General features: G+C 38.9%; 1 protein-coding gene across 1 annotated transcript; it reads left to right on the top strand.

Annotated features, from left to right (window-relative positions):
• Window positions 1–337: 337 nt before the first annotated feature.
• LOC123979935 (Fc receptor-like protein 5) lies at window positions 338–14,849 on the top strand (the record flags this gene model as incomplete). The annotated part of the gene is made up of 3 exons (XM_046064043.1): window positions 338–362; window positions 14,281–14,544; window positions 14,623–14,849. Coding segments are annotated over exons 1-3 (516 nt in total), but the record flags the coding sequence as incomplete, so codon positions are not given.
• Between the last annotated feature and the right edge of the window lie 1,416 nt (window positions 14,850–16,265).

Below are 16,265 nucleotides of genomic sequence, written 5' to 3'. Positions count from 1 at the left end.
TTGTGCATCTTGTAAGGATGCCTTCTGTACGCCGCCCTAGGGAGTGTTCCAGGCACATCCAGCTGGGAGGAGGCCTCAGGGAAGACTAGGTGGAAGATTATATTTCCACACTGGCCTAGGAACGTCTGGGGATCCCCCAGTCAGAGCTGGTTAATGTGGCTCGGGAAAGAGAAGTTTGGGGTCCCCTGCTGGAGCTTCTTCCCCCGTGACCCGACCCCAGATAAGCAGATGAAGATGGATGGATTTATTCTTTATTATTTATCGAAATCTTATTATTATTTAGGGGGGCTTGGGATCATTTTAGGGCAGAGTCAGACCCTCTAAAATAGGTCTAACGATGTCCATGTGCACCACTAAGGACTGTGAGTCATCAGACTCTCATCACTGTCAGCAGTCCAGCAAGACATATGATCGATATTGCGCTATAATTTTATAACTGAACGATGAGCAGAAATCACGCTTTCACTTTGTTGTCTAACCCTAATGAAGTTGTTTTGGTGTCTAAACCTAAGCAAGTAGTTTTGGTGCCTAAACCTTACAAAATAACTTTGGTGTTTTAAAAATATCCAAAACTGGAACTGATTCAAGGGCAGATGCTGTAGGCATGTCCCGTAGCACATCTTCAAGGAAGTGTGATTCAGGAACAATCTGACAACAACTTGCAATTATAAAAGCAGCTTTACAACAAGAAAAACAGTCAAAACAGAAACTACTGTGCTAGTTGTGAGCCAGATACTGACTACAATAGTCAAGACTATTGTCAAGACTATTGTAGTTGAGTCAAGACAGGACTGTCTGTCCAGCCTTGCTGTTGTGTCAGCCCTTGGCTCTGTGTCCTTTCACAGTCCTAAGACGTACAGGTTTTTTAGAGACCCTAAGGTGTGATTTTTCTCTCAGTATGTTTCAGCCCAGTGGTTCTGATAGATTAGTTACCTGTCCAAGTGATTCCCACTTCACTGTGATCTAGCTGTCACTGAGATTCTGATGTCAGTTGTTCACTTTGAGGTGTAATCTGTTATAGACAATTGTTTTTTTCTACATGTGCAAATACACGAAACATAAAGCCTATTTCCTGCTAACTGCGTGCGAGGAAACCACAATGATGCTACAGAAAGAGGAAGCAGGGGGGGTTTTACTTGGTGTGACTGGTGAACATTAATGTGTTGATCTCAGATGACCAAGATTAAAAATGGAGGCATTGTCTTTTCAGTGGCTGCTAGGTGAGTAAAAATCTACTTAATGTGTGAATGTTTGTCTCCATATCTCAAAGATTAGTTCTAAAAATATTTCTGGTGGTGAGAGCAACAGCGAGTAAATAACGGGAATACAAAGACTAAATTCAGCCAAACTGCGTATAAACTGCAAATATATATTAGCTATGACAAAAGAGCAGGAATTTCAGTGGGAATTAATTTGGTAATGTGACAGCAAAGAAAGACAAAATATGTATTACAGCAAGTGGTAACAATGTGTAGTTATTCTTAGTTTTGCTTTAAAATATAAGAATTAGAAGAAGAAAATGTTTTTCCAAAAACAAAGGTATTTAATAGGTCTGCACAATTAAATGAAATCTCACAATGCAATATGTGCAACATCCAAATCACAATTTTTGATGATGGTAAAATGTGTTATGATTTATAATTCTTCTTTATAATTAAGTACTGTAGTGCTGCAGAGATGAGAGAAGAAAACTCTTTGTTTGGGACAGACCCAACAAAATGTCACATCATCATGATTTAATGGTTTATTCCATGAAATTTGTGATGCATAAAATGTCATTCCGGCTAATCGTGAATCATATCACAAATTGAAATATCTGACAAAATAATTGCAATATGATTGTTTTAGCATATCATGCAGTCGTAGTATTTAGTACACTGAAGTGCTTCAAAAGAGAACATGTTGAACACCAAAATGGTTGCACTTTATTTTACAGTATACAAATAAAACATAAGCCGTACTTGGTACCACAATGCAGACCTAAACTAGAAATATGTATATGAAATATATATAACAGCAACTCATACTCCTGTGAGTTCAGAGAGCTGTCTGTAACAATTAAGGACAATTTTGGGATGTTGAAACATTGTGATCAGGTCTTTTACAATAAAACTGATATATGACTGCTCAAGGTATTAACAAGAAGCTATCTTCAATAATAACTTAAAGGGTCTATATGTAGTTTTTCAATGAAATAATTGATTAATAAATCAAATTTTCACTGCTTTATTGTCAGTGGGCTCAAACCTCACTAAGAAGTGACACACCTGTTTGCTCTCTTGCTTGCATCGGCCACTATTCTGCTTTTAATGTGAAGAAACCGAGTCGGATTCAGCCCTGTCTGCGCTCCCAAGCCCCTCACCAACTACAGCGTCTACACAGCTAATTAAAAGCAGTCCACTAACACCACAAAACAACCGCTTTCCAACACAACACAGACTCCAACATATACGTTGGAGCAAAAAACAGCAATAAAGGTTTATTGATGAAGCCTGTCAGACCAAACAAAATTCAGATGATGTCGGGTAAAAACAGTCACTACAGAAAATCACTAACGTTAACCAGTTGATAACATTATCCAGTGACATGAATTGTTTCAATCTGAATTTTAATTGCTCTACTTGAATAATTGCATAAAAAACTGAATCTGAATAGCATCATTTGAAATTTAATTTATTAGTTTCAAATTGAATTCCCCCAAAAATGAAACTGAATATAATATTGAGAAATTGAATTCAGTTGCAACTGAAATTGTATTTGAGCCTCACTAAAAATTCAACTTTTTATGACACTTTCAGTTCTCTTGGTTCAAATATAGTTCTCAATTCAATTTCAATCCACAAGATTTACTTTAAAGGTTAAGGTCCTTTATGCAAGTTATGTTGTAAATTCTAGTCTTGCAACTGTTTTTGTTTCAGTAATGCATGAATCACAAATTAGTAATATTTTACATTATAACTAGGTTAAGTTAGTTACTTTTTTGGTACTTTTGGGGGGCATTTGTTTTGTTGGAAATTTTAATGCGAGTTTACCCCAAAGCAGGGGCTATTCTAGGATCAGTTCTTTAGGGGTGCTCAGCCCCTAATGAGAATGTAGCATACACGCATGTATACCTTTCAAAAGTGTCCACTAATTGGTGGAGAGTATAAGTAGGCCTACTAGAGAGGAGCTGCTGCAGAGCAGAACAAGGGCGTGACTTTGTGTTGAAAAGTGGTGGGTACATAAGGGCTCACATCAGGGCATGATGATACATTTGGGTCATGAGAGGTGATGATGCACAAAACAAGACTTTTTCAGCAATTTTCAGCACTATTTAGATTAAATTTGATGTTGAAATATTTGTGAGGGGGGTCTGGGGTTCCTCCCCCATAAGATTTTGAGCATTAAACTGGTAATTTCAGAGCATTTTCATTTGTTAGTTAACATTTCTTAGTGCAGTTTTCAGAACATTTTTAACAAATGCTTTTAAAAAGCGATGGGGACAAAATCAGCCATTTCAAAATGTGGTGGGGACATGTCCACAGTGTAAATGACACCTATGGAGTCAGTGGACCAGTTAGGGTCAGACAGCAGTGTGGAGCTGTAGACTCGTCTTTACTCCCTCAGAGGAGGGAGGGTGTTAAAACTGTTCAGTGTGCCGTCTTCCGTATTCTTGTTATGTGCTTGCTTTCTCTTTTAAGGAAGTAGTTTTCTGTTGCTGATTGAGTTTAATTTGTCAAAAATCTAAATGGTTTTTTGGTTGCACATAATCTGTGGAGTAAAAATTATTTCTATTAGTATAATATTCTAACATTAAATTAAAACTAATTTCATAGCTAGGCCTACTGTTAGCAGTGTTGGGCAGGAATGTGCTAATAATACTTTTCTCACTTTACATTTACTTATTTTCCCAGTAACTAGTAGTGTAACGTATTATACGTTTTTTCGCCTCCTTCTCTGTTGCACTTGTCACACAGCCCTGGGCTGAGTTCAGCCCCAACAAAACGTAGCAAACGGGTGCAAAAGGTTTTGGATTGAACTCGCCCCAAATGGAAAGTAAACCCCTTCGATCGGCGCCTTAGAGCCAATCAGAAATCAGCAAAAATGAGGATCAGTCCAAGTTGGAAGGGGCCGCTCGTATCCCCCCCTCAATATTGAAAGTATTTTTGCCCAGACTGACAGACATACAAACAGCATTCCACTGCACCTGATGGCCAGCGCGTTCGCGAATTATTACAAAACATTACAAACGGAACAATGTCTGTATTTAGGGACATTAAACCAGTTTAATGTAAGAAAAGCCATATGAAATTGTAGGTTAATTGGCTGTCACTTCTCTTACTTCTCCAAAAATAGTTTGAGGACCAAAACATATATTTGGAAAATAATAATATAATAATAATTTTAATTTTTGGAAATTAAGTCCCAAAAAAGGTTGAGAACCACTGACGTAGACTCACAATGCACTGCAAACAACAGACAGAGTCAGGGCGTCATATACCGACGATTTGAGAAAGAGTGACAAACCGGGTGAGTCTCTATTTGTGAGTGAGACGTTCTGGGGCGTCCCATACAGACTGGAAGTGCTAGTTAGCTAGCGGTAGCTACGCTCGTGATAAAGGTGTTGACAGCCCCCCGAAACCCCTACCCTTACCACAACCATCAGAAATGTTAGTACCTAAACCTAAGTCACTGACTTTGGGAATGTCGACCGGCTCCCTTGTGTTGCTGTAACGTAGCCAACGGGGGCGTTTCATACAGACCCTGAAGGGTACCTTTAGCGTAAAATCCTTATGCTTTGTTACGCTGTCTGGAAGCATCAGTGATGACGTACTGAGATGAGAATGTGTTGGGTGACCATATTTTGGTTTTCAAAAAAGCAGACAGTTGGGGCAGGAAGCGGACAGACACCCGCAGTGGGTGGAATGTTGGATATGGAGGGGATTCAGTAGGCTAATTGATGGCACTGAGGCAATGTGTATGGACACACACTCACACACTTTACATTACAACAGAAAAAGGCCAACGTGTTTCTTTCAAGAATAGAGGTGGCAAAAGGAGCAAATATTCTCACAATGGCATCATGCCTCTGGCTAAATCTACATCTGTCCACTGCAGACACTATTGACCTGGAGGAGGAACTAGCATTGTGTGCAATATTTTACATTAAATTTTAAAGTTTAATGTTAGTATAATACTAATATATTCATAGATTACACTTTATTTGGCTTATGTCTGCCTTCAGATTGTTTCTAGTAGAGCTATTTGTAATTTTTCAAGAGCTTATTGATATTCAACCATTCAACTGATTCACAAATAAAAACATTTTATGTCTTGTTAAAATTTAATTAGGGCCAACATTAGTGTATGCATTATAATTTCAGATAAAAGTATCTAGCTTAAAACATCAGACTTCTGTCTTTATTACTTTTTTTAGGTCAGTTTGAGTCAGTTTAACCTTTAGCCTGAATAAAACCTTCAAATACAAAATGCAACTGCAAAACTGTCTGCTTCTTTCTGAGATCACTTTTTCCAAAAATTAGACAATATTTCTTCAGGGAGTGCAGTATTAGACAGCGGTAGTGGCGTGATAAAAGTCCAACAGTTTATCAGCAGTAACTCAGGGGGATGTGGCTTAGCAAAGGGTCAATTGGTTTGAGTATGTTCACTTCTCTATGAGTTGCCCCACGGTGGTAAAATTTATTACCTCAGTAAACACTTTCACAATGAGTTTATGGTTTCAATCGCTAGTTTCAGGTCTTCTGATGTTCATTTTGTAAATTATGGTCCCATTTAGAGTAAAGTAGACTATAATGCAGGTTATGCTTGTGGGATTATCTGTGATTGACAAGTCGTTACCATGGCGACCTGTCAGTAGAGTGACTCGTACCCTCAGCACTGTGTAAATTTAACCAGCGCCGTTGAAAAAGCTTATTAGGCTGTTCACTTTCTCTGGTGAGAACATTTAGTTTTGAGAATGTTGTTCGCTAGACAAAATTTTCAGCCCTGTTAAAATGAAATACAGACGCACCTAGCGAAGCAAGCTGGCTAGCACCGCACATGGCCGTTAGCTCCACCGTCTCGTCCAAATATGGTCACACTTGTTATGTGTTTTATTTCCAGTTCATGCTTTTTCAGGCAGTTCATCAGAACTTGGTGAATACCATTTACAGTTTCATCACTATCTTCATGAACCTTCAGTCGGGGATAGATCTTTCAGGATATCTTGTACAGTCTTTGGTACTAAAACATTCAATGTGATCATCTCAGCTTTCGTTCTTACCAAGTGCATCTTCTTCACAACTTTTCACTAGTGAATATTGTTGTACCTTTAACTTGAGTAGAATTTTGAGGACTTTAATTGTGGATATGTTATTTCTCCTCTTTTAAGTAAAAGAAAATTGTACTATATTTAAAGAGAATCGGTCCTTCACTGTTAATTTTAGCTGGATCGGGCGGCGGCAGTGTCGTTGCCCTTTGAACAACAGGAGTGGGTTCAACTCCAGCTAAGGGAAAGCCTCTTGCATGGTTCACTAAGCATAGACAGTAATGTGATACAATCAAGCTCACAAACATCTCCCCAGAGCCCCCAACTGCTTTTTAGAAGCAATAAGCAAGACATTAATGATCTCAAAAAGATACAATGATGAGATATCATCTGTTACTTTAATTTATCCTATTGTAATCTCAATTCAGTATCCAGTTGTCTTACTTAAGTCTCAAAACCTCAATCTCTCTTCATGTCATCCTACGGGGTTTTAGGAGCAACAATTCAGATTGGAGTGATCTCAAAAAGATATACTATTGAGATCTTAGTGTTTTCTCAAGAGTTAAAGAAAAGACTATTCTGAGCAAAAGATTTTTACTCTGGATAGTGTCAGAACACCGGCAACAGTTCAACACTTAGTCCTGATGGTAAGATGTGGAACAATGATGTTGTGTGGTTGTGGACTTGTGAGTAACTTATACCATCTGCTAGGTTACGGTCGCAGTCTGAAGCGGCTTTGATTTGGATCACACTACCTTGTTTCTTACGACCCGCCCTTCTCTGCTTCTGATTGGCTAGTAGTCCTTACCTGGGAACTGCGCATGTGCAACTCCCAACAAAGATTTTGTACAAGTAAGATGCATCACTCACTGTAGCTCAAGAGTGGAGCGTACAACAGGGTGAAAAGAGGAGCTGCACCAATGTGCAGTATGAGAAAAAAAATGGTGTTTTTTGAAAATTAAACCATGTAAACCTGTTCTGGTACAACCCCTAAATAACATTTTGAACCTGAAAATGAGAATAATACTCTCTTTACGCACTTTTAGGATCTCAGTGCTATGCGAATGTGGCCTATCAATAGCACAAGCCTAAACTGCAGTGACTGGAGTTGTAGCTAATACTAATTACCAACAAGATGCCCCCCTTCTCCACGGACGACTTCCACAAACTTCTACAGAAAATTAAAGTGCTGGAAACTAAGATCCAAAGGTTAGAAGTTAATGTGGAAGTGAATGGACTATGTGGGAATGACACTACTTTACCGTGGACCCAAAATAGTGGACAAGAGCATGCTGACAAACGGCGAGTAACGAAGAGTAAATCATTTCCCAGGGAAATGGGAGGACGAGTAACAGGCAGAACCCAGCGCCCTGAGATTTGTGATGCGACTCTTTGGCCTGCGTTATCATCTAGGCAGAGTGCCTCTTCAACCTCTGTTTTTAGTAGGAAACAGCGGTGGACAGCTGCAAAAGGGAGTGTTAGCAACAAACCTCCACAACAACCGAGTGTGCAGTGCAGTGAAGTTTTCACCACAGTTCCAGGACCCTGGATCTCCGTCTGATGACCTGGATAACATCCCATCCTCACACAGAAGGGTAAGGACAGCGTTAATCAGGACTTAAAAGGCTACAAGGAACAACTCGGCCTCAAACTCTGGGTCTCAAACTCAAAATTTTGGGTGACTTTGTTGTAAACGATGTAAGAAGCATGTGCAGTAAGAACACCAAAATACTCTGCTTTCCAAAGGATATGTTCTCTGACTTGGCAGAAAGAAACCTGCATATTGTGGCTGAACGTCCTACTGTGAAAAACATCATACAAGGTACACGTTTTTTTATTTGTCATTCCACAGCACAAGGCTGCAAAACGAAATGAAATTTGTAGTCACTTCATGCTACACACACAATATATAATTAAGTATATATTACAATATGGTGACATATAAAATAAAATAAAACAATATATACAGTTATTTATATACATATACATACCAGTATACACCAATAACATTGCAAAGTGCATTTTTTGAATTTGCATCTGGGGTGAATGTAAACAACAGCAACCAGATGATAATATGGTTTCATCTTCACAATGAACAGTCTGACATTTGGCAAACAGAGTTCATCTTGACTGCGTTTTTAGAACCAAGCATCATCAATGTAAAAGAGTCCACCTCTCATCTTGCTGGAGACTTGTGCTGACAGCTTGCAACATGGACCACCTGCCGAGTGCTTGATCTGGGATGTTGATGGGGATGTTCTCTGAAGGTCTCTGTGGGCACAACAGTCTCTGATTTCCGTTGCTTGGTCAACATGAGCCCCATTTTGTCGAGACCGGATCTTTAGGAGCAGAATTAAATCTAATGTTTTACATATTAAAACTCATTACATTTTTGTCTATGTAAATATCATGTAATCTTTGTTTAAATATGTATTGTATTTTAATTCATGTAATGTATTGTTTTTCAAGTCATGGTTGAAAAATTGTGTTTTACTTATGCTATAGAGGACTCCCTTTTAAAAGAGACTGTGTCTCAATGGGACTTTTCCTGTTCAAATAAAGGTTTATATATATAAAACAAAACCTCAAGAGTTAAATACTACTTTATTTAAACAGCCTGTTTAATAGCTTGTTTAGCAAGAATAACATATAGAATGTGTTATTTTATCTGCTCTGTCTACGTCTCATCCTCTGTGTTATTAAAGCACACTGCGCTAACGCTAGCTTGATGTGAGATGTAAGATGAGCTAAATGAAAGCGGTTTGTAGTCTAACTGTTCCAACCCGGTCTCACTCCCAAGTCGTCACATATGGACGCTTGGTCAAGAGCCATAATCGTCAATTTGTGACGCACTAGGGATCCCTTTGACGTCATAGTTCGACGTATTGAGGGAAGCCCTGTTGTGTCAGTTTTTGATGGTAAAGGCAAGTATGATATTTAAGAGAAAAGACGAAGTAAGGAGGTGATTGGGGTGGATAGAGGGCCAGAACCCGGACCTTGAAGCAGGAGAACAGGGTTTGTGTCCCGTGTGAAACAAAACATGTTTTTATTTAGGCGAGTGAGGTAAATTGACATTAACGTTAGTTAACTTAAGTCTTAATTGACATACATAGCTATTTTAACCCAAACCATGATCTTTTCCTAACCTTAACGAAGTAGTTTTGTTGCCTAAACCCAACCAAGTACTTTCTGTGCCTAAACCTAACGAAACTGCAACGTTTCACGACTTTAATTATGCACGTTTCAACATGGCAATGTATCGAAACGTTACGTTTTATCTTGAAAGTGTAACCGGATATTGCATATTTATTGTTGCTAAGCGTTGCTAACTTGACTGTGGATCCCTAAACGTCAATAATTGATGCAAAAGGGCTACCCAAGTCTTTAAAAAGCGACGACAAAGGGCCTTAACCATGCGTCAGACATTTGACGAGTAGGGAGTGAGACTGTGTTGACTGTTCAGCTTAGATTGCCACGTAGCTTCGATTGGCACATTGTTACCTGCAGTGAATCACAGCAGAGACAGAAGGAAGGAGGACAGGAAGAAGGACTGATATATGCCATATGCAGTGCGCTGTTTTTTTTTTCTGAAACAGTGGAAAAAATCTGACTTTGTTTGTTTGGCTCTAGCTGCCTGAACTGCATCTGTGAGGCTCTATCCACGCACAGCAATATGAGGCCAGGAGAGTGATAACAGGAAAGGCGCCTGTAAGCATGTTTGACTCTTAAATTCTCTGCCAAATAAATTTCTCGATGTTATTCCATGAAATATGCCAATCGGCTTATACCTATCAGATTGATAATTATTGTGCATTCATATCAGATATGGCCTGAAAGGCGGAGCTGGGGTGGCTGTGGGTTATGACCTGTTTGCAGAGGAAGCAGCAAGGACAGGCAGGCTGGTTAAGGCAGTTTAAATATGCGCCTTGCATGAAATTTGCCAATGAATAATAAGAGAGGAATCAGCTGAGTTGTCAGAAGATGTGGCTGACTTAGAATGGCTGCAATCAGCTGATGAGCTGGGATTGTAAACTGAGCTTGACTTCGTTGCCTGCCTGAACTAATGCTATGCTAGATGCTGTAAAAAGTTGCTGTCAGTGTTTCACTATTATATATGATGTTTCTGTATTAATATTCCTGCTACATTAATGTGTATGTTGCATTTTACTGCTGCAGATGTAAAGTTGAGCTTATATTATCTACTTTATATCCTGTTTTGCAGTTTAAACTACAGTAATTATACAGAGTATGCCTCAATCAAACTCCCATTGAACGTCACGACAATGCACACATTATTTGCGTTCTGGCTTCATCTCATTACAGCTCTGCTCTCTCTCCTCAGCAGTGTGTTTATTAATTGAATTGTGTATTTAAGACTCATGGTCTGTTCATTTTCAGTGATTATGGGATCATTTTAGCACCATAGTAAAACAGTGTTAAAACTTGACAATTGTAGTCGACTCGAAAATTCGACACAATTTACAAACAGAATACAAATTTCACATGTAAATAAATTACTTTGCATTCATTCTAATTCTGGTTTTAAAGTACAAGTCAGTGATTGGTGAATCATGATGTGTTTATTTGTGGATTTTTAATAATTTCGTAGATCATGTATTTGTGTTTACAAGTCAGGGTCTGTTCATTTTCAGTAATTATGGCATCATTTTACCCCCATTCCTGCATTTCCTTTCTGCAGCTGAACAGCTCCTCTGCTTTTACTTAACTATTGTTTTAACAAGAATTCAAAAGAAAAACATTGATTGTGTTCTGTTCTGTGCTGTAGAAAGTCCAGATGTCTTGTTGCATGTAAAACCTCAAACTAACCTGAGTGTGTTTTCTCTTTAGTTCTGACCTCACTGCTGAGCTGCACAACAAACCAAGGTGAGAAAATTTCTTCTGTCACAGCTGAAAAGTTATTCACTCCCTGATAGAACAGTTAGTGTTTGTGGAGGGAAACAGACACTTTACAAATACAATAAAACACTGAATGCAGTTTTGATGCCACAGTGTTGCAGACTGGAGCCAAAGCTAAAACTGATTGGAATAAAAATGTAATTCAGAAACTGGACAGCATAATGTAGCGACTACCAGGTAAGTGGGAACACCTAATTATATAAAAGTTTTAAAGCCCCCCTCCGGTTAGTTTTAACTACTGTTTTTGGTTAAGGTTCTTTCTCAAACAGAGAATAGGGGTGTGGTTAATAGTCGGACGTGATACATTACCATGACAACCAGAAACTGACTGGGGTTTTCGCTAACGATATGCTGTGTTAACATCACTACACTGTAAAGTTTAGTACACTGTGCTGGCAGGAATAGCTATTAACTTACCCATGATGGTGCGTTTACCGCGGAACTTTACTAAGAGGATAAACAGTAAACTGGAGAGATTAAAACTGAATCTGATTTATTTCTGTTTATGTAAGCTATAAGAAACTGGATTTACATCACCGCTGCTTATATCACAGTGACAATAACAATATTTTCATCAGCTTTAGCTGTGGATTTTGTGTCCCAATATGACCAAGCATACCATTCACTTATAGGCAGGTTGTCTGCTGGGCCTAAGGAGGGCACATTATGAAGTCATTACCTTTATGGGTTGTGTCCTGAAGAATAGGGTATTTACATTTTATACAGCCTCATTTGGCTGACAGTAAAATTTATCACACTTCATGCGGTTGCAATCATATATATATTAAACAGATGCATAGTGCATTAATGGTTAAACACATCTTATATAAAACTATTGTTTATATATATATATATATATATATATATATATATATATAACAAACTCAAGATTGGAACTTTTTAAAATATTTGTGTGGGTGCACCAAATGGGGCAGTTTTAGGTTTAGCTGGTCAACATGCATAAAGTCAGTGAATTAGGATTAGATACTAACATTTCTTATGGTGATGGGTAAGGGTAGGGGCTTTGGGGGCCTGTCAAAACCTTTAACACGAACGTAGCTAGCACTTCCGCTCTGTTCAGGACGCCCCAGAGCATCTAAATGCAGACGCTTCCAGAAGCGTGTCATAGAGACGCACCCGGTGCTTCTCACACAGATGCTGAAGGGTACCTTTGGTGTTAAATAACTACTTTTTCACTTGATGAGATGAGAAGTGGCTGATCCCCTCACTCAGAGCAAACAGTTCTCACTCTCCGACTTGTCACGTATGGACGCACGATCAAGACCCATCGGCGTCAATTTGTAACATACTGGGGAGCGTCATAGTTCAACATAGTGGGGGAAGCCTTTATCATTCATTAAGGAAATTTCAGTCTGGTAAATGACGAATGAGCAACGCTATATAAAATGTAACATTGTTAACGTATCAATCCTCCTGTGTTTTAGATGCTATCATGGTCCATGTTGGCAGCATTCGTATTTCTAGCTCCACCCGATTAAAATGGAGGCTCTGCCTTTTTACCCATTGCCATGGTGAATCGTAGTATCAGAGCTCCATTGATGATGGCTTTTTTTCATCCCCACGCACGCGCTCCCATCAGGCTCAACATACTCAGAGTTGAACTTATTCTGATCGGCTTTTTTGAAACCGAAAACTCTGATTTTCACATCTCAGGCTCAGTCAACTCAGAGCTCAGGGATAAGCTCAGAGTTTGTTTAACCTGCTTTCTGAAACAGGGCCGTGGTTACAGGTGAACTACTCGAGTTGACGGAGTTGCGTTACAGAACGCTGAAACGTGGTGTTTTGTTGGGATGCAGTGACTTAAAAAACTATAAATCGTTATGACTTAGAAGACGTGGACACAGTGGACATTTTATGAGCACCGACCAGGTTAAGCAACACTGAACACTCCTGGTTTAGAATAAATACAAATAATATCCATCCGTTAATTATACCTGCTTATCCTTTAGCCTATAGGGCAATGTAAAATGATGTTATAACCCTCAGTCATGTTGTTGGCTGCAGCAGAACTAAACATCACAACTGCTGAGAGGGAGTTTGGGCTTTTAGGGAGGGACGAGAGCCTCAGCTGTAAAGGAAAGTGGTGAGCTGGATTTATAAAACAAAATAAGTATCATTGTTAAACAGCATTTGGCACAATTATCTTTTTATCTTAATTAACTTGTTTTTGTCATCGGTGGAAGCAATGTGCGAACTATTTCTCTTTTGAATCACAGGAGCTATTAAAGTCCAAGAGTTTTGTGATGGCAAGCTTTCAAATAAACAGCTCAGGCAAACACTTGTCTTTCTGTGAATTGTATTCAAGTCTTCTGCAGAAGGAACTCACAGTAACACACATATGCCGTGTACATGTATGCTCGAATGAGTGAGGAGAGCTGAGTGAGCCTGCTACTTATCCAGCTTTAGGGTCAATCATGTCATCCCACAGAGGCATGTTGTCCCTGAAGTCTGGATAACACAGAGAACAGAGATATTTCAACTGTTATGTTTACACAAATTCAGTGCCAGATCAGACAAGTCTCCCTGACTCCAGGGTTACATGCAATATCTTTGGAATTCCCATTACAGTTTATAACTGAATTAAAATGAATTAATTTATCATTGAGGTGAAAAGGTGCCACAAGCATATTTAAAGAAATTATTCCCCCAAAAAATACATAAGAAGAGGTGTAAATCAGTGTTGAGCAAGTTACTTCAAAAATGTAATACATTACTGATATACCAGTTGCTGTCATTTGAGAGTAATTAGTTATATTGCTATTATATCTGCCGATCATATGTGTCTTTGTCATAACCTTCTGATTAATAGTGCGGGGGGGGCATCATATTCTTAATATGCTTGATATGTTTTCCCACCAATGTAAACATGAAACCTTGACCTTTAACATCAACTTTAAACAGCCAACTGTAAAAACATACAGAAAGAGTTTGTTTATCAGCTCATATCTGAGTTTGACTACAAGTTTAACTCAATACCTGAAACACAGATATCAGTTCAGCAGTTAAGATGTGACATTAAGAAAGTAAAAATATGAGGAATGTGGAAAAATGACGTTTAAAAATAGAAAACCACATCTTTCTGTCTCTTCCTCCAGACTCTCTGACTGTGAGTCCCAACAGCTCTCAGTTTTTCCGATGGAAGTCTGTCTCTCTGAGCTGTGAGGATGACGACAGCTCTGCTGGATGGACGCTGTGGAGGAACACAACCAGAGAAACCAGGACTCAGTGTGGAGCTGGCTGGGGAAGATTCGCTAATTCTTCCTGTAACATCAGTCTGACAGTCCCATGGGACAGTGGAGTTTACTGGTGTGAGTCCAGAGAGGGAGCAACCAGTAACACCATCAACATCACTGTCACTGGTAAGATCAGACTGTGGAGTTAGTGTTGATGAAGCTGTGTGTAAATGATGAAATGCTGTAGTTTGTCTCTGTGTTGAGGTGGACCAGTGATCCTGCAGAGTCCTGTCCTCCCTGTGATGGAGGGACATGATGTCACTCTGCACTGTAAAACAGAGACCCCTCCCTCCAACCTCCCAGCTGGTTTCTATAAAGATGGCTCCCTCATCAGGACTGAGCCTACAGGTCACATGACCATCCACCATGTTAACAAGTCTGATGAAGGCCTCTACAAGTGTAACATCAGAGGTCGTGGAGAGTCTCCATCCAGCTGGATCTCTGTCACAGGTGAGGAGCTCAAAGATAATTCTCAAAATGACCTTGTTTTGTTTTCTACATTGAGTTCAGCAGGTTTCAGCAGAGATGATTCATGATGTGACAACATTTCTAACTTTGCAATCTGCAAAGAAACAAGAGTGAAATCTGTCAGAGTTCAACTCATCGTTTGATACAAGATCTTTTTAACTCTAAACCAGACAGACATTATGAACTCACTTCTGTGTCTTTCTGTTAGCATGTTGTTAAATAATTTATCTATTTATTTTTATTTCTGTAATTTCAATTTCTTGTTAATTTCAGTGCAACCCACCACTACGGGTCCTCCTTCAACTCCCTCGCCTCCTGATTTCTTCTCTTCCTCACCCACCTCTCTTCCTAGTTCCCCCTCTCCTCCCTTCGAGTTGTGGTCTGCTGTTCTATCTTTCTGTGTTCTGGTTCTTCTGGTTCTACTGGTGAGACAATGCCTCTATAGGAAACGTAAAGGTTAGTCACAGACTCCACATGCTGCAGTTCACATGTTAAGTCACATTTTACTGTTGACACATTTCTCTTAACACTTCTGGGCATACAAATAATAAGTTACTGTTTCTTTAAGTCAGACGTCCATCAGGATTCTTAGAAATTACATTGTTGCTGTTAATAAAACAATCTCACCACAGGGTCCATTTAGTGAGCTGTGGAGCTTTTGATTGATTAAAACTTTTGCTCCTTTTGGTTCATTCAGCTGCTGAAGTAGAAGTTGGAGTTGATGACATCACAGACGACATCACATACAGTGATGTCAAAATATTACGTCACCAACAGAAGCCAATCAGACGCAGCAGAGGTAATGACATTTTATTGATTCTGTTTTTCAGGGACAGTTACTGTGTGTTCTTGTTCTTACGTCTTTGTGAGGACCGATTTAAATTTTAGACTTTGACAGGACATTTTGGTATTATAGGACAGTATTATAAAAGGATATGTTAGGTATGTTCATCAAAATAAATCAAATGTAAAATCAATTTTTTTTTAGTCTATAAAGTTTCAGATTGTAATCTGATCTGTTTTGGCTGACAAGATGTGTTGTGTAAGATGTTTTTGTGCCCTGCCATGAATCTATCAACAGACTCTAGCAGCTCTGTGGTCGTCCTGTTTCCTGTTTCTGATAAAAACACTTCAGCCAGACGTGATTCGGCACATGTTCTGCATGTTTCACTGAAGGACTGTTAATGGAAATAAATAATAATAAATATTAATTATAAATGTTCAGATATAAATGTATTTTACTCAAACACTATTATTGATCTGTTTAGTTAATGTAAATAGTAAATTACCCATTTTCTTTTCCATGTTGTGTCACTTTTTTTTTTTTTGTTTTAGGTTCATGTGACGCCACTTCACATAGTTCTTTGTATTTACATCAA

The sequence above is a fragment of the Micropterus dolomieu genome, linkage group LG12, assembly GCF_021292245.1.
Source record: "Micropterus dolomieu isolate WLL.071019.BEF.003 ecotype Adirondacks linkage group LG12, ASM2129224v1, whole genome shotgun sequence".
Taxonomy (NCBI): Eukaryota; Metazoa; Chordata; class Actinopteri; order Centrarchiformes; family Centrarchidae; genus Micropterus; species Micropterus dolomieu.
The sequence above is the reverse complement of the archived record's forward strand: the minus strand, read 5'-3'. Positions and strand labels throughout refer to the sequence as shown.